Raw genomic sequence first — 25,434 nt, 5'->3', positions numbered from 1 at the left:
TGCATCCAAATTCTCTTAACCCTTGCAAACTTGTAACACCTAGATTTTACTACCTAGTATACTTCGATTGTTTACAAATATCTATGTTTTGCCCACTGTTACTAGATCAAGGATTATATGTAACCAACCTCCCAAAGGCCTAAAGGAAGGCTATGCACATCCTGTGATTGCTCAATAAATACTGGTTAACCGACTGACTTCAGATTAAAACTAGGGTTTAACCATGACAAGTTATCTGTTACTCAGGAAGCAGAGGACATTATGTTATTTCCTTCAGAATTTTTCTGTGTTGTTTGTTTGGGTTTAGGTTGGGTTATTTTAAAATAAAATGGAAAAAAAAAAAAGGCTCTCTATGCAGCAAGACACTATAAACATAAAGCCAACAACTGTGTATTCCATTTCTCCAACATAAGCAATTCAAGGATCAGTGGTTTCCAAATATTGCTACATTATTAGACTACCTGGGGAGTATTTAAAAATCCCACTTCCCAGTTTACATCTCATAGCAATGAAGTTACACTGACTGAGGGTAAGAGCCAGACAGTAGTATTTTTTAAAGATCTCAGGTGATTCCAGTTTTCAACAATGTTTGGGAAGGACTCCTATGGTATACATGAGCAGTGATTTCCTAATGGTAGTTAGATGGCCTGGTTCCATTAAGAGCTGGTATACATCATTAACAAATATTTGGGAAACGGATGAAAGATTAGTTGATCTGACTCACAAACATGCTCTAATTTCATGAGCAAATGACTATAGAAATGAGAGCATGTTAATTGATGCTGATATTGTAGTAAAATGAGGTTTGTTCTCATCTCTGGAGTAAATGCTAAACAGCCCCACTCTGGCCGAGATACATTAGCATCTACATATGCTAACATAAACTATATGTGTTACCTAACACTGTATTATATTAATGCCATATACTATATAATCAAAGATATGTTAGTACACTAAAATCGTTATCTTTTCTTAGGGTACTAAGACTATAGTAAGTTTCAGACGTTTGACAGTTCAGCTTTGTCACAAGTAAGATTGATAATAAAAATGTCAAATGTCATTTTTAAAAGAACATGTTATGAAAAAGATACACTAACTGCTTTAACTGAAACACATGAAATGATAGTTTTCAGACAAAGGCAGTCATGTTTAAAACACTGAATATAGTGATTAGAGATTATTTTTTCAACCAGATCTCCTTAAATGCCTCTGGTCAAAAGGCACATAGACCCATGAAGGGCACAGCAGTCACTAATGCTATGCACCAAATACTTCCACCCTCTACCAGTTTTCCAGGCTCCTGGGAGGGTTGTGTTACCTGGACTCCTAGGGTCAAGAGGGGTCTTGTGGCTGTTCCTGACCAATCAGATGTGAGCCAATGTAACTCGCACTCAGTGGCTGGTCCAAAGCCCTTGAGGGCTGTTTCCCTTCGGCAAGGCAACCAGGCACTGTCAGCGCACGTATCAGTGATGAGCAAAAGCCCACTTCCAAGGCCTGAGTGAGAGCTAAGTCCTGTTTTAAGCCACAGAACACATGCAGGTTTCTTGTTACAGGAACATAAACTGGCTGTATTCCGACTGATGAAAAAGTGAGGCAACACCACTTGTAGCGTAAAAAAGGTCAACAGCCACGATAGCTGATTTGGAGGAAATCATTATATTATTAAGGCCAAATTCCTTGAATGAACTTCCAAACTAAGCATAAAAGCCTCACAGATTCTTGATGTTCCTGATCGGTTTTAATATGATCTGACAGTTGATCCTTTTAATTCTATTTTTAGTCTACTACTCCATTAAAAACAAAAGCCCTTTAGGAATAAAAGATTTCAAAAGAAAAACATGCTTTTAAAAAATTTTAAATGGGAAAATGTAAAAATGTTTAGACTCATTCTTCTGTTAAAAACATCTAATTTACATATTTATAATAAAAACAAATTCAATATATGCAGATTCCAGTACATATGTTCTATTCGATGTACATAACACTCTACAAAAACTACACACACTTATCAGAAAGAGTTTCTAGACAGATTTTTATCTGTTCAGGAAGAAGCAAGTATGTATAAAACATATATTTTGGGAAACGGGTTTATCAAAATAATAAGCATGCAAGTGATACAATTACGGTTAAGAAGCTCAAGAAAAACAAAAATATGAGTAAAAAAGTGAGATGAAAATCATAGCATTTTTCCTAAGTTCTGGAAATTCTGAAGCACTAGGAAAATGAGGAAATTTGTCAGCTCAACTTCAGTGCAGGTTTAAATGAATGAAAAATCTGTCAAAGCCTGAATTGCCACTGTAAGAATATGGGAGAGAAAGCTTTCTGTGGCTTGGATTTTTATTATTGATGGGCAAATCCCCAAATCATGAAACGGCTCCGCTCGCATTCATCTGTTATCCAGCATTCTAATTTCACAGGTGGCAGTCTTGGCTTTATAACAAAGGCCTTGTTTTGACAGAAAACATGAATGTGATGCTTCATCTCACTAAGTCACCAAAATAGGACTGGGATATGCAGTGTACGAAAGTGAGATATGCGCTTCATCCATACACTTTACTAGGTCTCTAAACAAAGAAAAATTTAACCTCCAGAAAGAGCCTGTTTGCAATGTTCAATATTCAGTTTCTCTAAAGTCTTTAGGAATGGTTACGAAGTGCCAGAGCCCTATTTTTCCTTAGGGACTATAAAGAAAACGCCTTAGAGCTTGTGGCTGAGGAAAGGATTAGCTAGCCTTAAATTTAAAATGGAAGCAACCCAAGCATTCATCAACATGTGAATGAATAAACAAATGGCAGTTTATCCATCTGAAGAAATACTACCTAGTAATAAAAAGAAAATGAGCTAAAAATACATCCAACAAGATGGATCTCAAAAGCATCATGGTAAATTAAGAAGCTAGACTCAAAAAACTACACATTGCATGATTCCATTTATAGAAAATGCTAAAAACAAAACAAAACAAAACAAAAAACCTAAGTGATAAAAAGTAGTTAGCTCAGTGGCTTACCAAGGGCCAAGGAAGGAACAGAAATTGATTGCCAAGAGGCACAAAAGAATTTTGACTGGAGATAGAAATCTATGATTGTGATAGTAGCTACACAACTGCATACATTTGTCAAAACTCATCAATTTGTACAGTTAAAATCAGTGAACTTTATTGCATGTATATTGTACATCAATGAAGCTGATATTTAAATGGAGGCTGACAAGACAATGGAAGATGGAAACATCTTAATAGCACATGAACAAAAAGTGATTAAGATTGGCAGTCCAATGCTGCTGATTCTTCTAGTAATTCTCATTTTAGGACTGACTTCACGTTTCAATGCAGGGGAGAAATAAGCAAATAAAAAAGAAAATCCCCACCCCACCCCACCCCGTCATACATAATAAATGAACAACTGAAACTCTGACACTTACAACGTGCCTTTTGCATTCATGGTTTTCACTGTACAACACTTAACCATGCAACGAGCATTTTAAACGACTCTTAGATTTTTACATACCCTTATGCCATTCATGAACAAAGTGATTCAATCATGTTACCTCGTGTTTCAACTGCACTGATGCATTTTCTGATAATTGTGAATCCCATCTTATCCAACTGTGCACCTAAAGAGTTATAAAATATTAAGGCTGCAGTTAAAGACTTACAAAGACAAAAAAAGTTTTTTTAATTCAATTTATTATTTCACTATTAAAAAAAAGAAAGTTAAAGTTATATATTGTCTGTTTCAATAATGTAAATGAGAACTTAATATATTTAGAAGAGCACTTACTGGAATATCAGGACATCTATTACCGATAATTTATATTAATAAACATAACTTATTTTAACCAGTGGTGAAAAAAGTGATACAACTCTTTAGGGTAAGCTATCCAGAAATAGTTAAGATATGTTTTGCCAAAATCCCAACACCAGCTCAGTTTTTAAAAAATTATATGTGAATGAAGGTTTTAAAATTACTTGACATTTGGAGAAATACAACAAACTTTTTTTTAACCTAGGGGAAAATATTTAAGAAATACTTCTTAAAAATATTATTTGGGTCATGAGCTTCAAAAAGAATTTCATATTTTATGCCATGTTCTAAGCATTGAATATTTATTATTTTCATAATTAATTTAAACCAGATGATTCATATAAAAGATTTTGAAAATATGATTATATATATACATTTTTTAGTACAGACACTTGCCTATGATTAGGCTGTTGTATTTGAACAGCCTAATAAAAGAAAATTCTTGTTTCAAAATGAAATCAGGGAAAGCAAATGTTTTAGTCTGAATTTAGAACTAGAGAAGAATACTAACTCTTGGCTCTCAGCAGGGATAGCGTGAACAATTCATGAACATAAACTTTACAGGTTTAATGCTAAGCTTGAAGAGGATTTTAATAAAGGAAATTGGGCTGTGGTTTACTGTTTAAGCATCCACTATTCACAACATTTTATAAAATGTGATTCTTTTTGCTTGTCAAAACTTTTTTTCCTCCCAAATAAAAGGCATGTTTCCATTTTTCTATAAGAAAGGAAAAAGAGAAGAAAAAAGAGAAAGGGTAAAGGAAGGAGAGAAAAAGAAAAGAGGAAGAAAGGGAGGGAGGGAAAAGGGGGAAAAGGGAGGAGGAGGGAGGGACAGAAAGAAGAAGGTGCTCCTGACATTTACAGCCTCCCACGCACGGTTTCCAGCGCCAGGCTAGGAGAGACGTCTTCTCTTCAAGCACTGACTCGAGAAATAGGCACATCACGATAATTCTGAAATCGTGTGTTACGTAACATTATGTTTCCAAACTATGAACATGCGATAAATGTAGCCTTAACTTCTCCAAAGATATCGAAAGTAAATTCATAAAGAATCCAGCAAATCTGATCATATTTTTGGTTCATCTGTTTAAAAACCAAGAGTACAGAGCCAAGCAGCACTTTATGCTCCTCTGGTGCATACAATACAAGTGAATATCGCTGTCTTAGAATACTTGGCCATTGTCCATTATTTTCTAAGGTGCAATGGCCTAATGTTTGTATAGCCACATTCAGAGACTTTAAAGTTAAGGGATATCAAGGGTGAGGAGGGTTGCAAACGGGGGACCTGGTAAACAGGTCCTACCCTTAAGGAAGCTGAAAGACACATAACTAAAATTCCAATGTGTTCATTTATGGCTAGAAGAATAAATATCAAAGTGAATTACACAGAACATATTCTGGTTTTTGTAGGGAAAGTAATTGTAGAGAAAGACTTTTTTAAAAAGCTCAGATAAGGGAAAGATCAATGAGGGTTACAGTAGTCTAGGAAGATCTGAACAGGCCTCCAGTGGATAAGACAAGCCATATGTAACATTTGGAGGATTGGCTTAGAGACAACGCATAGTGAGTACCCAGCAATAGTCTGACACCAGCAACGAAAACAAGAACACTCATGAAAAAGGGAGACAGTCTCTTTTAAAAATTAGCACTTACTTCCTTCTGGTCTTGGGATGATGGCTCTATTAAAACTATGGAACAGCTAGTAAGAGAGAGAAAAGGGAAACAATATGTTTAACAGATCAATAAAAATGATTCTAGTAGGCATATCTAGAATCATGCAAAAAAGACATTGATATTGGTGAATTACCATCATGTGCACAAATGGAAAGACGATCTATTTGTCTCTCACCGAGGTAGGCCAACGCAGCTCAAATAAGATTGAAGGGACCACGTTTCTTAAGAAACTTATCGGAAGTTCATGTAAATATGAAACGCTCAGCCTTACAACTATGGATGACAACCGAACTGCTGCAGTCTAGTCAACAAAGTTAAGTTCGTCTTTTCACCACAACTTCTAAAATTTGGTATTTACTCAATTAAGAAAGGGATGACTCCTGCCTATCATTTAAATAACTACATCTAAAATAGCTAGGCAATAATTCTAGAATTCTGGCACTTCCCCATTCTTTGCAAGGCATATATAGCATCTGAAAAAACTACGCAGTACCTCAGCTGTCCCCCCATAAACACACAGCTGAAGTCAGTGATGCTCCCTTTCCCAACGGGGATATGCTCTGAGAAATCCATCAGTAGGTGATTTCATCCTGTGTGAGCATTGCAGGCGGCACTTACGCAAACCTAGATGGTACTGCTTACTGCAGTAATTCTAAGTGCTGTACTTTAATACAACTGGCCCCGCAGCACGTTTATACCAGCATCTCCACAAATATGTAATATGCCACAAAGGCTACGACAGGCGATAAAAATTTTCCAGGTCATTACCATTTTATGGTACTACTGTAGCATACACGGTACACACGTGCAGTGCATGATTTCCTTCTGGAGGCTTGCCTCTATCTGTGAATCTCGAATTAATTACTTGGCTCTTTAAAGAAGAGGTTATATACATCTTCAAGGTTATACTAACTGATATCTCAAGGACTTAGTCAAGTGATCTATTTGCTATACAAACTCACTTTCCAAAGCACCTCTTGCATCTGAGGAGATAAGTCCTAGTCAACACACTGTCTTTGCTAGAGGATTAGCGTACCCTGTTTTGGATCTCAGTAGCTATTAATGCTCTAAGTACTCTTGACTCCTAGTTAAATTTGAAGGACAAATTAAGAATAAGCAGACAAATAAAACTACAGAGGCTAAACACAAATAAACATGATAAAATGATACAGAAATCTAATTACTACTTTTTCTCACAAGGGTGATACATTCCCCTGTATAAGAGCTACTTTTAAAAAATATCATTTGGATTTTCCTTTTTCAAACATCACATGGAGACTGCCCCAGGCCCTGCTGCCCATACTCTCACCAGTGTGCCCCTGTTACCAACAGTAACGCTGTCCAATCGTAAACTCTATGCTGACAACTCTCTTCTTCCTACATGACCCCTCTTCCACTTTGCAAACCACACCCTTTCCCCTTTATAAAATCCTGCTGGAATGGCAAATGCTTTCCAGATAAGCCCACCTAGTACCTGCACTGGCAATTTATTCGGTCATTACACTTGAAGCGGAGCTTATTTAAATTGATTCTAGGGCATTTTCTATAATTATCCTCACTAAGTCTCCAATTCCATACACAATCTGCCCAATTCTCAACTCCCAAAGGTCAGCAGCCCACTTTAATGAAAGTAGCATTTGAATAAAGTGGGAAACAGACTGAATTCCTGTGCCTCTGGATCTACATCCCTGCCTTTAATTTATTCCTGAACCAATCTGAAGATAGAGGCCCGTTCGCCAAGGCTGCATGATACTGCACACAGTAATCCATGAGGCTAAACCCTCAACTACTAAGTCAAGGAGCATAATTACAGTTGTCACTTATGATACTGCCTGCGCTGCTTCATATTTACCGTTCCGTCCCCGCTGAGATCAAAATGAATTGCAAGCCTTTATTGTGCTCATCACCCGAAGTACCGTCAGGTAGGGAGGAGAAATGGGGAATTTAGATGACTTCCTCAAGCAAAGCCAATACGAGCAGCAAAGTCAAGAAACATCAAAAGTGAAAACTAACGATACACCAGTCTTACGTGCACCGCTGCCACCTCAAGGCAGGCGACTAGAATACTGAACGCTTCCGAGACGAATTCAAACACCAGTTGCAACGGGGAACTTTCCCCAAGTAGTACGGAAGAAAAATAACATAAAAATGAACACGAGTCAACTCTAAAGGATTCGAAATCAAGCTGGACCACTGATTATTCTTACAGCCTCCTTTCCGCCCAGCGCTTCCAGCCACTGCTTCCTCTCCTCCTCCGAGAACGCCTGCACGGTCACGGGGACGCCGGGCCTGAAAGACACCAGAACAGGTGAGGTTACTCCGGCTGCCAAGAACAGACCTCCTTTTCTCCTTCCTAATGTTCCGGGGTGGTGACCAAGGTACTTCGAGTTTTAATTGTGATCAATTATGCAGCATAAAATTTACCGTCTTGACCATTTTAACTGTACAAGTCAGCAGTGTCGATTACATTAGTGAGCAACCAATCTCCAGAACTCTTCATCTTGTAAAGCTAAAATTCCATACCTATTAAACAACAACTCCCCATAGCCCCCAGCCCGACAACCCTTCTTCTACTTTCTGGGTCTAAATTTGACTATTCCACATAACTCTTATAAGTGGAATCATACATTAGCTGTCATTTTGTGACTGGCTTATTTTACTTAAAATAGCATCCTCCGTTTCCATCCATATTGTAGCGCAGGTCAGAACTTCCTTTTTTAAGATTGAGCAATATTGCACTGCAAGTATACACAACAGTCTGTGATCCCTTCCATCCTTCACTGGACACTTTGGTTGCTTTCACCTTTGCACTACTATAAACAATGCTGTTATTAACGCAGGTATACAATTATCTCCTTGGGACCCAGCTTTCAATTCTTTTGGGTTTATACTCAGAAACAGAATTGCTGGGTGTGACATAATAACAAATATGTATTTGGTTTCTGACCCTATTTTTTGGCACACGGCTCCTAAAAAACCTTTGGAATCTCTGAAATGATAAGTATCTTTTCTGTATACTAATGAGATGGGGGCTTCTGGATAGCCTCATGATGGGGAGGGGGGGTGGGGCTGGCTGCCAGGGGAACCAACCGGGTGATCAGAGGATTGGCACTTCCAGTCCCAGCCCTCCCTCACCTTTCCCAGGACGGAAGAGGGGCTAGAGACTGAATTCAATCAACTATGGCCAATGACTTATTTCCTACACAATGAAGCCCCTATAAAAGTACCCAGGGTTTGGACCGCTCCGAGTTGGTGAGCACATGGAGGTGCTGGGAGGGTGGCATGCCTAGAAAGAACATGGAGGCTCCCAGCCCTTTCCCCCGCGCCCCGCCCTATGTAAAACTCTTCATCTGGCTGTTAATTCATATCCTTTAAAATAGCCTCCTAATAAATTGGCCACAGTAAATAAACTGCTTTCCTGTGTTCTGTGAGACAGCCAATAAATTATTGAACCTAAGAGGGTCATGGTAACCGTTAATTTATAACCAGTCAAAAGCACAGGTGACAACCGGAGGTGGAAATCTCATCTCAGGTAGGGAGGACAGTGTTGTGGGACTGAGCCCTTAACCTGCGGAGTCTACGCTAATTCTAACTGGTGTCAGAACTGACTTATACTGTAAGACACTCAGCTGGTCCCCACAGAGAAGTGGAGAATTGTATGGTGTAAAAAAAATCCAAACATTTGAAGGGTAGAAGTATTCTGTAAGTGGGGTTCTTTCCTTACACTGGGTAATGTAGCAATTCTACTTTTAATTTTTTGAGGACCTGCCCCACTGCGATTCACGACAGCTGCACTACCAGCATCCCCACCACGCATGCGCGAGGATTCCAAGTCCTCCACGTCCGCGCCCACCCCTGTTCTGTTGTGTCTGCCTATCTCCGTCTCTCTTTGAAAGTAGGCATCCTCATAAGTGTGAGGTGGTAGTGACGATTCGGTTTTTTATTTATACAAGAAATACATATTTACTGTCACCTCAGACATGGACAGGGTAAAACCAGAAAGTCTCTTTCACCCATTCAGGAAGACAGCACCGTTAACAGCTTGGTGTGTTCCCTTTGCATTTTCTTAGAGCCCTGTGTTGGTCCTTTAGGCCAAATGTCTACCTTTCTCAGTTTAGTTGATTCAGACATTTGGAGATCCTGCCGGAAAACTCAATACTAGGAAGGAATCCTAGAGAGGAAAGCCATTAATAATTCCTCTGAACCTGTGGTTGGTTTCTCAGATGAAACAAATATGTATGTTTGATGAAAAGTATTAGAAGTAAACTTTTCTGGCAAGGAAGGCAAAACACTCCAAAACTCAGAAAACAAGGTAGATGGTTGAAATGGAAAATAAATATTAATTCTTCTTTGATCTTGAACATAGTTTTTTAAGTTATCATTTAATTGCATTTCGCCTCATATTTATCAGATAATCTTTTCCAACAAAACCAAGCTGTAAGAATCAACCATAACTCAGTAACCACTATAATTTTTATAAAGTATAAAGAATTCCAAAAGCACTATGCCAAATATGAATAAGCTGTGCTCCCAACACTCACTCCCACAGGCATTATGCTTTCTCTCCACATGATGGTTATGAAGCAGAAGAGAAGTTATTTGTTTAAAGTTCACTCTGAAATAACTACGGTTGCAACTGACAGGCTCTCATCTATGACCATTTTCTCCAGACTACGAATTCTGCGGAAAGGATCACCATCAATCCCCTACCCCCAACCCTGAACAGCAAAACAGCTGGCTGCTGGCTGCCCTAAACATTCTTGCACTGGCCCAGCTTTCCCAGGCCCCTGGGGCCACGCGGCACGGAGCCGAGGTCCCACATCCTCCCGCGCTACCTCCTTTCAGAGCAAGAATCAAAAGCAAGACGGCCAGGCAGCCAGGTAGTTTTCAGAAGCTCCTTGACTGGGATGTGAAGTATTGGCCCTTATTCTTAGAAACCCTCATTGGGATCAAGGCAGGTAATTAAAATTATGAGAAAATAAAAACTTCATATGGCACAGATGTTTTTTTTTTCTTTATATCAAGCGATAAAACAATATTTACACATGGGGGTCTCAGATCTGCCAGAATGCTCCATTCTTGTAAAGAAAAAACATATATCTACAGACCTCTCTAAAAATTACATGTATTCAAATATTTAATACGTAATTTAGGTGAACTAAAGTATAAAATGCAAAATGAGGTGTGAAGGCAAATACATAACAGAAAGCTGGCAGGTTTTCTAATCCAGGAATGGCACAACTAGCAGAGATAATGGGACCCAAGGTCAAAAATGGCAACCACTGTCATGGGAAGATAACCACAGAGTTGATATACATTCAGGTCAATGAGCCATGAGTGACTGTCAACTATGTTTTATGTCTTGTACCAGAAGGTCGGGAATTATGTACTGCATACCTTACCACGGGCTAGCTACTGGGCTAGGCATACAGCCCATAAAGGACTTACTGTCTAGCAGAGAAAAAAGAAAGTAAACTTATGGCAAACAATTAACTTTAATTATACAGAGAGCTGCAAAGGAGTCAGACAGATAACTGTAAATGAGTGAATCCACCCACTTCTGAGAAGAGGGTGCACTAAGGACATCAGAAGATGTACTCACAATCATAAAACCATCTAACTCCAAACATGTTAAACTGTGGTCAAGAAGACCTATCTGTGGCTTATTCAGCTGCCAGTCTCAGCAGGCAACTTAAGTGTTTCACAGCACGACGGCAGTAAGAAAGAAAAAGGACTGACCGAACCCTGGATGCTAGGCCCTTGGGGAAGGGACATGTAATCTGAGGCCTGAAGGATGAATGACCATGTCAGAGAAATAGGGCCAGAGCTGTCCCCTAAACCGAGAAGGTACACAGGAGAAAAACACACATCAGCGAAGCTGGGATTGGCCTCATCACTAGCCCTATAAAGCAGTTGTAAAGTGGCACCATGGAAGGTTAGAGAGGTGGCCTACGGTCCGACCACACAGGGCCTCGTTGGGCATGCAATGGATTTGGTTGATCCTAAGTGTTACTGAAGGTTTTTAGTAGGGGAATAACGTGATCAGATTAAATGTCGACATGAATACCAGCTGCTGGGTGGAAAATGGACTGAAGACAGGCAAGAGCTGGCTGCGAAGACTCATTAGAAGACTGGGAGGATAAGACAGAATGGAAAAGAAGAAGAAAAACGAATGCATCTGATTAATATTCAGAGGTGCTTCTACGTGCTTCGGGCAACAAAATAATAAGTAATAAAGCCATCGCTCAAATAATAAGAAACAGATCAATTATAACACAGCATCGATAACTAGTAAAGGGATTCTGTAGAAGCCAAAAACAATTGTAGAAAATACAGATTTAATACACTTATACTCACAAAATCAGACACTGAGCCTGATGAAACCCCTTGTGCTTTCTGGTTCCTTTTGGTTTTTCCCTTAAAGTTTTCCACTGATATGTGAGGGGAAATAATATTTACTACGGTTAGATGACTGAGTATTCTTATTCTTAACCAAGTTACACACCCAGAGCCGCAAAGAGAGATGCTGGGTAGAGAAAGAATGCCTGGTGCCAGGAACTAGGAAGACAAGAAAAAAAGTGTTGCATGATGAAGAATTTAAAGTTATGAACTGCAATTATAGATACTAAAGTAAGGAAAAAAGCAACTGTCAAGCTTCAAATGAAACAGCACATTGTATCTGGATAAAAATCCAATGTGGCATAAAAACTAAAGTAGCATTATATGCCTTCCCTCCAGGCACAATGACTCAGACCTGAGCTACCTAGTCCTTTGTGGAATATAGCAGAAAACAAAACAAACCTTTTGAGAGATTAAGCAGGGATATGTCTCCTACAAGGAAAAAAAGTTCTATTTGTTTACATTTTGACAAATAATCAAATGGTAACACAAAACCATTCTACTTTTGAGAATTAGCTCATCGCACTACACATTCTCCAGAATATTTCACGCTTGCAATATATTACTTAAAGGGATCAGTCACTAGTATTACATAAAGCTGGGTTCCCATCCTATCACAAAGACTGCTCATATCCATTTCTTATTTATTAAGCCCCTATCTCTAAAACGCCAGTGTAGGAAAAATAAAATGTAGCACACTAAAAATATGTGTTAATCATTTTAAATTTATCAAGGTCCTTCCTTCCTTTAATAATCAATTAGCAGGAAATCATAAAGCAAAAATGAGACAAGGAAATATTGGGTGCATTTTAAACTACAGTATTAATAGCATCTAATTGTTAAACCAAACGTAGGATTGTAATAATCATGAATATTCCAAAGCTTTTCTAAGAGGAATGTTGAAAAGGGGGGTGGGGGATAAACCAACCAGCATGTTACAAGTCCCGCACTAAATTTTACTGAGGAGAAAGTGCCAAAGCCGAACAAAACACTTTTACAAATTAAAGAAATGTAGCTGTCATGATCAGTTTTTCATAAATGTGGCTGGAAAAAATAAGTAAAGTATAAGTCTATGAATCATACATTTTTTGAGAAAAGCATGTTGCCTAATTTTACTCAGGATGAAGATTTTATAATAACTTCTTTCTTCTGTCCATCAAAAAGATGTTTCAAACAGAGCAAGTAAGCAATGATGCTGTCAGAAGGATCATACCCTCCAATACAAGTGAATTTAAAGCGTTAATCACTAAAGATCTGCTGCCTTTGCTTAGAAGGTAGAAAGTTAAGACAACACTATTCTCACACTAACAAGAACGAGATGGAGAACCTGTAAAATCATAGCCATTTTTATTTTTAAATGACTACCTGAGAACTAAAGACGCAAAGAATCATAATGAATTAAAATGTAGAAAGTTACAGGCCCCTTCTTGGAGAGAAGAGAGGAGAGAGGAGACAAAACAGAGACAGAGACAGAGAGAGAGAGAGGAGGGAGGGAGGCAGGGAGGGAGGGAGGGAGAAGAAGGAGGAGGAGGAGGAGGAGGAGGAGGAGGAAGAGGAGGAGGAGCTGGAGGAGGGAGGGAAACACAGGGATACTTGGCTGGCTTTCATCTTTTGTAAAGCAGCAGAACAAAGAGGAAGCCATCAGAGATGAGGAAAACAGAATTTAAACAAAGCTTTAAAGTAAGGGTATGAGCTGGTGGGATGGTTTAGAAACCTTAGAAGACAAAGACACAAAGAGAGTCTGAGCCCACCCTTCATCTCCTTCCCATGGGCCATCACCAAGTGCTCAAGGAGACAGTCTGAGAGCAGGCTAGGAGATAGTCCCCGGCCCACGCCCGCCCCAAACTGTGTGTGTGAAGTACGAGAGGCGGGTCTGAAGAACTTCCAGAGAGGGTTCTGATGGCACCCTCGAATTACATGAAACCTGTGATAAACAGAACCTAATTAAAGTAATGACAATGCCAATCTCAGCTCAACTTCCAATTGAAGAGACAGCCTGACATATAAATCACCTGATGGAAAAATGGGCTGGCCCTTTACTAGGCATGAATATTACTCACTTTAGTCCCTACTGCTCTCTTAAATGTAATATCTGGCACTCGACCAAAAGCTTACAAGGCATGCGAAGAAGAAAATGTAACCCAACACCAAGAGAGGAAGCAGTCGGGATAACTAGACCTAGGAATATCCCAGTATGAGATGGAAAAAAAAAGTGACAGAAATCTAAAAACAACTATAAGTATGCTAGAGGAGCCAGTGCAAAAGGTGGCCGACATGCATAAACTGATGGAAATGTCAACAAAGAAATGATTGACTATTAAAAAGAGACAAATGGATATGCAAGAAGAGAAAATAAAATGACGATGATGAAGACTTCAGGAGGATACCTTTCACATACAAACCAACCAATCCCAAGTCTATATCCACAACCGTCCCCTTTATCTAACTAACTCCAATTAGGCCACTATTTCCGCTGCCCTAAGTCAACCTGGGACCAGGAATCAGACAACTAAAAACCACTCCGACAGCCTGGAGTCCACCAATATTATTTAAACCAGCCAGCCCGATGCTGTTTCCCCTCCTCTGCCTCGCCTCTACTACAAAAATCCCAATAAAGGCTCCAGTCTAGGATTTCCCCCTGCTCCATCCTGACCAAAATTTAACGTCTTCCCACGTGGCCATGTGTGGCATGGTGTGTGCCTTCTTCTCTTGAAAAAATGTAATAAAATATCTTCAGTGGTATTTATCTCACCCTGTTGTCCCTCAGTCACTTCCATAAATTAAAATCCTTTAGGTATGACTGAAGCAATTATCGAGCAGTCTAACATAATGCAAACAATTCCAGAAGGCCAAGAAAGAGAAAATGGGGCAGAAGAACTATTTAAAGAGATAATGGCTAAGATTCTCTAAAACTGATAAGAAATAACTGACTACCCAAGAATTTCAATAAGCTGGATAAAACAAAACAAAACAAAAACACACACTTAAGCACATCATAAAAAAGAAAATCTTGAAAGCAGCATAAGAAAAAAGGAGACGTATAGGCGGACGACAGGAAAGATGGATGACTTGCCGTAAGAAAAATACAGAATGACTTCTTTGACGTGCTTGGGGGGAAAAATACTATCAATCTGGAATAGTGTATCCATCAAAAATGAAGGCAAAATAAAGACATTTTCAGATAGACAAAACATTTAAAAATTCTTCTCTAGCAGACCTGCATTGCAAGAAATATTCAAATTAATTTAGCCTAAGGAACTTAAGGAAAATAACACAAGATAAAAAGTCAGTTCTGCAGAAAAGAATGAAGAAAATCGGAGTGGATAAATATGTTGGCATAAAAAAAAATTCACACACACACCCTTGTATATATGTATGCATGTATATATGTAAAATGTTAGATTTCTTTAAAAGATTATCTATTATTGATTTCATAAAGTAAGAGTAGTGATGTATTATCGGCTTCATAGTATAGGTAGAATTAAAATGTAGAAAGGGCACAGAGGTAAGAGTGGTGATTAAAAGTTTGCTGTTGTCAGATTCTTATATTATTCATGAAAAGACAGATACTGTGATAATTTAAAAATGCAGGTTATAGTCTCTAGGACAACTACCAACAAATGCACATACAAAGAGTCATGATGAAAAATCTGAAGGCAATAAAATGTAATACTAAAAAATATTCAGTTCACTAAAAAGGAAAGGAAACAGGAAAATGAAGAACAAACAAAAACCAATATGGTAGCCTTAAATCCAGATATATTAATAACTAAACTGTATATAAATTAAAACCTGATGAAAAAAGCAAAAGCTAAAAAGACTGATTTTTTTTTTTAAGTTTGACTCAAATCGTTTATAAACAAAGTTTAAACATAAAGACACAGACAGGTAAAAGGAAAATGACGAAAAATGTATGCCACGTAAAAACTAAGCGTAAGAAAGCTAATGTGGCTATGTTAATATAAAACAAGGTAGATTTCAAGATAAAGATTATCAAAAACAAGAAATATGTCATCAAGAAGACATAACAATCATATATGCGCATGTACAAAAAAAGATCTCAGATACTCAACAGATGAAACAAAAATTAACCAAGGGAAACAGGCAAGTCCTAATAGTTATTTTAACAACCGTAATCTAATAACTGATAGAACAATATCAGAAATCAAAACAATATAGATCTGAGCAACGTTATTAACCAGTTTAATCTAACTGACATTTAAAGAACTTTATACCCAACAACAGCAGAAAACTCAATTGTTCTCAAGTACACATGTACCATTTAGTATACTAACCACATCTAGGGCAATGAGACCACATTTGGGACAAACAAAAAAAAAATAGTAAACTTCAACATACTGATAAACTACAGAGTATGTGTTCTGACCAAAAGAGTATTAAAGAAGAAAATGACAATGTTACACACACAAAATCCTCAACTATTAGAAAATTTTAAAACATATTGCTAACACCTGAGTTAAAATTAACACCTATGTCCTAATCACATTTAAAAAAAAAATCAGTATTTGGAACTGAATTAAAAGGAAAACACTACACAACAAAATTTGTGGGATGCAAGCTAAAGCAGTCCTTAGAAAGAAATTTACAGCATTCAAAAATAAAGTAGATAATCTATGCTTCCATCCTAAGAAGTAACTAAAAGAAAAATAAAATATTAAGTTACCAAAAGTAAATAAAAATAAAAACAGAAGCCAATGAAATATAAAATGGGCAAGATGGTTTATGTGAAATAAAACTGATAAAACTCTATGCAAAAATCTCCAGTATCAGGCATGAAAAAGTTATCGCTACAGATCTTACAGATATGAAAATAAGCGGATGTTGTGAAGAAATTTATGCCGATAAGTCGATGGCTTAGCAGAACTTATTAAACCACAATTTACCGAAACAAGAGAAAAATAGAAAATCTGAATATCCCTTTAGCCACTGAACCTGTAATTTTTAAATGTACACACACACACAGTTTCCAGACCATGATGGCTTCACAAGTAAATTCTCACAAACATTTAAGGAGGAAATCATACCAATATTATACACTTTCACTAACAGAGCAAGATGGAAAACTCAACTCTTCTGAAGCCACCTTAACTATGATATCAAAATCAGACACAGACATTACAAAACAAGAACATAACACACAAAATATTAGCAAAATCAATACAGCAACATACAAAAAATTAACACAGCATTGATCAAGTAGGATTTGTCTCAGGAATGAAAGGTCAATTTCACTTAGAAAATTCATTGCAACTTACCCATTAACAGATTAAAGAAAAATATTTAATGATCATTTCAATTGACACTGACAAATATTTTGTCAAAAGTTGACATCTATTCATGATTAAAACTGGGAATAAATAAAAACTTCCTCAACATGGTAAAAGCATCTACAAACAATCTTTAGCAAACATTGTAATTTATGAGTGAAATAATAAATGCTTTTCCCCTAAGATCAAGAGTAAGGCAAGATGCCCCAAAACACCACTTCCATTTAGCATGTTATTGGAGGTCTTGGCAGTGCCAGAAGAGGAAAAGAAACACAAGCCTCAGAGATTGGAAAGAAACAGAGCCATCTCTATTCATATATGATATCACTGCGTATATAAAAAAATCCTAAAGAAATTACATAGAATAAATCAACTCAGCAATACTGTAGAACACAAAATCCAACTGCATTTTTGTACATTAGGTAATGAAATCTAAATCATAATACCTTTCAGAATAATATCCAAAAACATAAACTACTTAAGGAATTTAACGAAACATGTCCATGACCCCTATTTTGAAAACTGTAAAATATTATCAAGAGAAACTGAAGACTAAATAAATGGAAAGTTACCCTAATGAATTATTAATGCTCCAAATTGATAATATTGGCCTGTAGGTATTTTGTGGAAATGAAGAGATTATAAAATTTAAATGGAAACACAAAGGATGTAGAATTGCCAAAACAATTTTGACAGAACAAAGGAATCAGACTACCTGGCTTCAAGACTTACTATAAAGCTACAGCAATAATGATAGTGAAGAACTGGCGAAAGGACAATCAAATAATCTGTGGAACAGAATAATCTAGAAATAGACCTACACATACACCATCAGATGATTTATTACAAAGATGCAAAAACAATTCAATAACATGAAAGTCCTTTTCAACAAATGGTGCCAGAAATACTGAATAGCTGTATAAGAAAATATAACGGCCTCCGCAAATCATGCCATACACCTCTCCAAAAATACTCATGATTAATAGACTAATTATAAAGCTTTATTAGAAAATGTAGAGAAATATCTTTGCAACTTTGGGGTAAAAACTACTTAGAGCAAACAGCTCTACCAATAAAATTTTTAAAAACTGATAAACTTCGACAAAATTAAACTGTTCTTCTCACCAAAAGACTATTAAGAAAATGAACAGGAAAACCACAGATCAGATAAAGTATTCACAATTCATATACCTGATAAAAGATGTGTATCCAGAATACTTAAATTCCTACAATTCAATAACAAAAAGGCCAACAATTTTTCAAAAGAGCAAAATATCTGAATAGACACATCACAATAGAATATGAATGGCTATTAAGCACATGAAAAGGTACTCAGCATCGCTAGTCATGATTAGCTGAAATGGAAAAGAAAACACAACCAAAGTTGGTAAAGGAGTGGAAAACTGGAACTCTCATACAATGCTGGTGAGAAGATAAAACTACGTTAGAAAACTTAATTTTTTAAACATCAAACATATACATACACACATATACATATATACACATATATATACACACGCATGTACATATATATACATATAGGTACACACACACACACCTCATAGACCCAGCAATCCTACTCCCAAGGCATTTTATTCAACAAAAACGAAAACACAAGTCCACACAAACCCTTGTACTCAATTGTTCATTACGGTTTTGTCCAAACACTAAAAACTTTTCTATGACTCATACTCCAATGTTCTCCAGCAAGTATTTTAGGAATAAATTCATATTAATGTCAACTCAGATTTTTCATTTAAATATTGTAAGCAATATAAAATATGGCTTTTAGTATGTCACTATCAACGCTATCATCTGTAGGGCAAACTCTTACACTAATGAAAAACACAGAAGCCTATATACAAGAAATGCTGTTTCTAATTCTATACACTCCATTTTCTACTAATTTCATCTAAATTCTCAAAAAATAACTTCCTGTCCTAGTCCCTCCACACTGGAATCGTAGCAGAGTTCATGAACGATGACGCACCACTCCTGACAGGACAAAGCCGCACAGAGCCCTTCACGTTCTGGCTTTAAATCCTTCCCTGCACCAAAACCAATGCAGCTGTTAACACTTTTATTAAAATATACACCTCATGAACATATTCGAGTTAAAGAACACAGTATAATTCCATCGACTCCACGAACATTTGTTGAAGCTGTTGTCTTATCAAAAGCAGGGCTTCCGACAGCGACACTATTGACACGTGGGACCAGAGGACTGTTGCGGAGGGCTGTCCCGTGCGGAATATTTAGCAGCACTGCTGGCCTCTGTCCACTAGATGTCAGCACCGACAGCCTGCCCGGCCCTGCCCAGCCCGGCCCTGAGGATCGAAATGACTCCAGACAGAAAATCACTAAGAGTTGAGAACCTCTGACTTAAGAATTATTTCAACGTGTTTTCCCAGGACTTCAATAATTCCTTTTACCTTGGGCCTCCCTTCCTTTGAGTTTCCAAACTCTTACTAAATCTTCAAGATTCAATTTAGCAATCACTTTTTCTAGTAAGCTTTCCCAGCCAGCCCCACTCCCTAATAACTTCTCTACTCCCAAAGCACCTTAGAGAGACCTCTGAACTGTTAGTTGTTTTTAAACTCTCCTGCGTCTGTGAGCTGCCTTAAGGTCAGGCCTTCTGAAGTTTCTGGCTTAGTCTTGCATCCTCAATGCCAACACAGTGAACAATTGTGTAGGTACTTAAATGGCACGTACAGTAAAATACTACAGATATCAGCACAGCTAATGTGCTACGGAAACATTCTTATTATTATTCAGTCTGACTGCATGGGCTTCTGGAAGCGCCATGTTCTTAACTCGCTCTTTTAAACTGACAAACGGTAAGGAACCTTTCGTTCATGTGCGGTTTCTGACTCTCATATATGCAGGGTTCCCATACATATGCGTGCATTAAATTTGGTTATTCTCTCTTGCTAAATAAATAAATATAAAGCGGCAACCACGACAGTTCCATGCACATAGAAGCTAAATAAAGTCACTGGCGTAAAAGCACTCTAAAACTCACAGTGCCTCAGATACATAGGTGATTTCATCCTTCCATAACCATGATGAACATATAAATGTGTGAATTATAAAAGAAGTATTGTGCCATCCTTTCAAAAGCAACATACTAGGAACTGGGCAAAAAAAATCAAACCAAACGCGGTATTTGAAATGTCAGATTAACGAGAGCAAAACGGGAAGCATTTTCTTTAAGCAGAGCCTGAATGTGATGTGTGGGAGAACTTCGCAGAATGATAATTATTTATCGAGCAAATGTGTGGGGGTCACAGCAGAACGTGGCACGTGGCAAGCACACCAACGGAACTATGGTATTACACAACAAAGCTGTCGTGGCAGGAGCGGGGGGACAACATTTCACCCTTCGGAGAAGAAAGCCACCTCTCCTGGCAGACTACAGCTGGCCGAGGGGGGAAGAGCTCTACAAAACACTCTTCTCCAGCCTGAAATGAGGGACAGGATCATTTCGTAGCCCACAATATTTAAAGCGTGGCTGGCACAGCGTGAATGTTTACAGTCATTTTAAGAACATTTTGGTTATGGTAAATATTTCTTTGTAGCTGCATTCTTTTTTTTTTAAGCTTTACTGAGATATAATTCATATTATAAATTTTACCTTAGAGTGTATACTTCAATGTCTTTTTAATATATTCCCAAAGTTGTACTGCCATCACCAAAACCAATGTAGAACATTTTCATCACCGCCCGCCCCCCCAAAAAAATACTCATTAGCAGTCACTCTCCATTTCCCTCCAAACCCCTGAGCCCTGGGGAGCCGCCAATCCACTTCGTCTTCTGATCTGCCCATTCTGGATGTTTCATATAAATGGAGTCATATAACATGTGGTCTTCTGCGGGTGGTTTCACTTAGCGTGCTGTTTTTTAGGTTTATCGACACTGTACCATGTATTGGTTCCTCTTTTCTTTTTACTACCAAGTCATATTTCGTTGTATGGATATACTACATTTTATCTATTTACGAAACAGTCAGTAAACATTTGGGTTGCTTCTATTTTTTGGCTAGTATAAATGATGCTGCTATGAACATCCACGTACAAATTTTTATATAGACATATGTTTTAATTTTTTTTTTGCATATGCAGCTAGAAGAATTTCTGAGTCACACTTTTTGAAAATCTAACAAACTGTTTTCTAAAGCAGTTGCATCACTTCAAATTCCCACCACCGGTGTATGAGTTCCAATTCCTCCATACCCTCACGAACACTTGTCGTTATCTGACTTTTTCATTACAGCCCTCCTAGTCGGTATGAAGTAGTATCTCATTGTGGTATTGAGTTGCACTTCCCTGATGGCTTTATGTTAAGCAGCTTTTAAAGTCTTTATTGGCTACTTGTACATTTTCTTTGAAGAAATGTCTAATTCAGATCTTTTGCCCATTTTTTATTTGGGTTATCTTTTGAGTTATAAGAATTCTTCGTATATTCTACACTAAAGTCCCTTATACGACATATCATTTGGAAGTATTTTCTCTATGCTGTGTACTGTTCTCCTCATTTTTTTGATGGTGTTCTTAGCAGGTGTTCTTACATACCACTTCTTAGCTAAGATAGTCAAAGTAACCCTTCAGTGAATTGAGGGGAGGAAAATGAAACCCACAGCCATCTAACCATCTAACCATTGATAATAAAAGCAGCAATGGCCTACTGGAGAGAGAGAGACACACACACACACACACACACTCACTCTCTCTCTCTCTCTCTCTCTCTCTCTCTCCCCCCCCCCCCCCTCCTCTCTCTCTCTCTCTCCTCTCTCTCTCTCTCTCTCTCCTCTCTCCTCTCTCCCTCTCTCCCTCTCTCCCTCTCTCCCTCTCTCCCTCTCTCCCTCTCTCCCTCTCTCCCACCCTCACTCTCCCTCCCCTCTTCATTCTCAGTAATAAATTCTCCAAGTATAAGAACAGCACATGGATGTCTGGAAACAAAAGACAACAATTTCCCAGGCTTCCTCACAACTGCATGTAACCAAACAACTCCATTCAGGCTAATAGTATGTGAGCAGAGTGGCACGTGCGACCTCTGGAAAGTGTTCCTACCACAAAAGACAGTGCCGTATGATAAACTGGAGCAGACGTCCTGGGCCTAAAGTGACTAGCCCGGCAAACCACACACAACAGAGCAGGAACTGACACCAAGAGGCATTCTCAGCCCCTACCTGACCACCTCTGTGCTTCCGGAAGCTTCCTGAGTGAGAAAAAGTAAACTTTTACACTGGTTAAACCACCTTATTTTGAGTTCTTGCTACAGGCAACCAAATCTGACCTGAATTCCTGCAGCAATTCAAGTGAAAGCTCTGTATTTACATCCGCATAGATCAAATGCAAGCCCAGGCTCCATTCTGCAGTTTATGAAGTATGACCTATTGCCACGATGTTTCCTGACTACTTTTCCAACACAAGGGAAAAAAAGAAATAGTGACAATACCAGAAGACAAAAATATATTCATAGTAAACATATGCGATCAATTGTGAAACTGCTATATGAAGGTACCCAATCGGAATTCTGCACAAACTCCATCAGAAACTTATGTACAATACCCATGTGCTCCAAATGGGCAGTTTGTTTTCGTTAAGCAGAATGGAGACAGGGGAGCTCGCAATGCTGCAGTGTGGTAAGACTGAATCTGATCCCAGTTCTGTCTCTTCTAAACACAGTAATTCAATTTCATTTAATCCAGCACAAATTGGTGAATGCCCACAACACACAAACCACTCTATTGGGTACTTCAGTATCAAATAATACTAACATGGGGTTCCTATCCTCACAGAATTCATAATCTATCAGGCAAGAAACAAATTACCTATAATTCCCAGTAGTCTACTTGGCCAGGCATCAGAGAAACAGACAAGAGCCTAACTTACTCAAACTTTTCACTAAATGATACCTTCGAAGTCCCAAAAATAGGGTAGAGACCTCGAAGTACATTCACTGGTCCCCTCCAGATTTACTCTGAAAACAGGAGACCAACAGTAACATTCTAACAGGGTGGCAGGAACCCAAGGGCTCCCACAAACACTGTCCATAAGTAATGTCAAACCCGGACAGATGTTTCCCTGCTTAGAAATTAAGAAAGTAACCAAGGACAACATGAGTCTGTAATTCAACCGAAAAGCGGGGTGATCCTAAAGATTCAAGGAGACACATAGATGAATAAAGTTATTCTTCAAATAAACCAAAGTTTTAGAAGAAGGCTTACAATTAGCATGTATTATTTTGGAAAAAAAATTATATACTAGTATTTATACGATCAAATTAAATTAATACACCTATGTAATATGGATTCCACAAAGTAAGTATACCTTTTTTCTTCCCAAAAATTTCTGAGAAAAAAATATCTCCCACCTCTGCACTGTTCAAAATGTCTGTTAGATACTCCAGAAGCAAAACTGAGTAGGCAGCAACACGAAAGAACCTAAAGCTCAGGAAAGAAAAATCTAGGTAGAGATAAAAACTTGGGAGTTACCAACACACGGATAACGCTTAAAGTCATGTGGCTGGACAAGACCGTAGGGTTAGGGTTAAAGAGAAGAGATCGAAGGACTGAGCTCCCGAGAACTCCACTATCAAGAGATGCGGGAAATGAGGCAAAGGAGTCTAAAAAAATGAAAGGCCAATGGGGTGGCAGAGAAAGCAGGCAGGTGTGATGCCTGTGACCCCAGTGAAGCAAGTATCATGGAGGAGAGAGCAGCTGGCCACCTCAGATGCGGCTGCCAGGAAGGAACAGGAGGCCCAGGGCATCCCATGGAGATCAAGATGACAATAAGCACCTTATACTTGTGCTTAAGGGCACATTTTTATGTACCTGGCCTTCAATCCATTAACTGGAAAGTCAAGCATAGATCTTCCCTCTCTGTACCAACCCCACTGACTCAGTTACACCATCTAAGGGAAGTGGAAGTATTAATTATTTTTGAATTCTTGGGTCCTGAACTAAAATGAGGTATTGTTTTAAAAAATCTCATATGATACAAATTTGAAACAGCCTTTTCTAAAGAACCAGGGCTTACACAAAATTACCATGATGTTAGCCATTAAAGAAAAAAAAAAAGTAACATGAGCTTTCCTTGGTGCTACAGGAGGACATAGAAATAACTGCCAGATAAGAAGTAATACTGACAGGTGAATTTCTTTCTTTTTCTTACTTCCTTCCAACATATTCTTTTATAACTAAATAACTGAAGGTCACAGAATAAGAAAAACACTAGTCTTTTAATAAACAGAGTACGCCTACGACCCTCCCTCACATACAAAGCATATACACTGAAAATTCCCACTGCAAAAATGAATATTCTTCTGTATTAACAGCCACTCTGGTGTCCCTTCCACCGCTTTTACTCATTATTCTTTTAGTGCCACATATTAGGCTTGGATCAACAACGAAGTGCTCCAAGGTTAATTTTCAGTGGAAACCACTGGTTAGAATGACTCCAAACATCATCCAAGATCACGCTATCACCTCACAGTTAAACACAGTGACCAAAGCTAAACAACTCGCAGTGAATAATACACAGCCTGGAAATGTAACAAGATAACATGCTTTCAGGTCTTGGAAACCTCAGGGGCAATTTACCTCTATTTTTTTTTAAAATCATTTTATTTTAAAAAATGACTCTTTCATGAAGTGTAATAGTTTCAATCACTTACCGATCAGCAGCTTCTACATCGAAACAAAACCTTCTGTCAATGGAGTCAGCAGGCCTTTTGGTGCATTCTTTCAAAAAGATCACCTCTCCATCCCCCTGCAAATAATCATTTTGAACATTCTCAAGAATGACAATATAAACATAGAAACGCTGAGGCACCCTATCAGTCCCTTTGTCCTATTCTCTTCTTTCCAACTTGTTTATTTAAACACTACTGGACTCTTCCCCATTTTTGCCATTCTCCTCAGGGTTTTCCAGATCCTGCTTGAAGACAGCAGCGTTAAACCAGACCTCATGAGTGCTCATTTTAAAAGCCGGGTTAACAGTTCCCACATGCTAGAATATTTGTTATGTTCTTACTGTACTCTTTTAAAAAAAGAATAATAATTTATTTTTATTCCATGTTACATTATACCATATGAAACAGTCAGCATGTGACCTACAAGATCTACCTAAAAGTACACGAAGGGCCCTGGATCAGCTATCGTGATAATCCAAAGCTAGAGCCCTTCGATCTAAGTGGTTCTTCTATTTCCTAAGCTAGAATCACCCTGATTTACACTTTCTTAAAATTTTTATGGTAGCATTTCACTT

The 25,434-nt window shown here is 38.1% G+C and overlaps 1 protein-coding gene across 13 annotated transcripts in view; it reads right to left on the bottom strand.

Moving 5' to 3' along the window:
• ARHGAP10 (Rho GTPase activating protein 10) overlaps positions 1 to 25,434 on the bottom strand; it is a 258,976-nt gene that overhangs the window by 124,966 nt on the left and 108,576 nt on the right. For all 13 annotated transcript variants that reach the window (XR_004955025.1, XR_004955022.1, XR_004955018.1 and 10 more), the window contains 4 exons: positions 24,842 to 24,936; positions 7,685 to 7,766; positions 5,457 to 5,502; positions 3,547 to 3,612 (listed from right to left, as the gene is read on the bottom strand). Coding sequence is in view for 2 of the 13 variants with exons in the window: in XM_016158883.2 (XP_016014369.2) it covers positions 3,547 to 3,612; positions 5,457 to 5,502; positions 7,685 to 7,766; positions 24,842 to 24,936 (289 nt within the window). In the remaining 11 variants the exon portion in view is untranslated. The remainder of the gene's footprint in view (positions 1 to 3,546; positions 3,613 to 5,456; positions 5,503 to 7,684; positions 7,767 to 24,841; positions 24,937 to 25,434) is intronic.

Source organism: Rousettus aegyptiacus, unplaced genomic scaffold (assembly GCF_014176215.1).
Source record: "Rousettus aegyptiacus isolate mRouAeg1 unplaced genomic scaffold, mRouAeg1.p scaffold_m13_p_16, whole genome shotgun sequence".
NCBI classification, from domain to species: Eukaryota; Metazoa; Chordata; class Mammalia; order Chiroptera; family Pteropodidae; genus Rousettus; species Rousettus aegyptiacus.
Note: the sequence above shows the minus strand (reverse complement) of the source record. Positions and strands in the feature narration are given on the sequence as shown.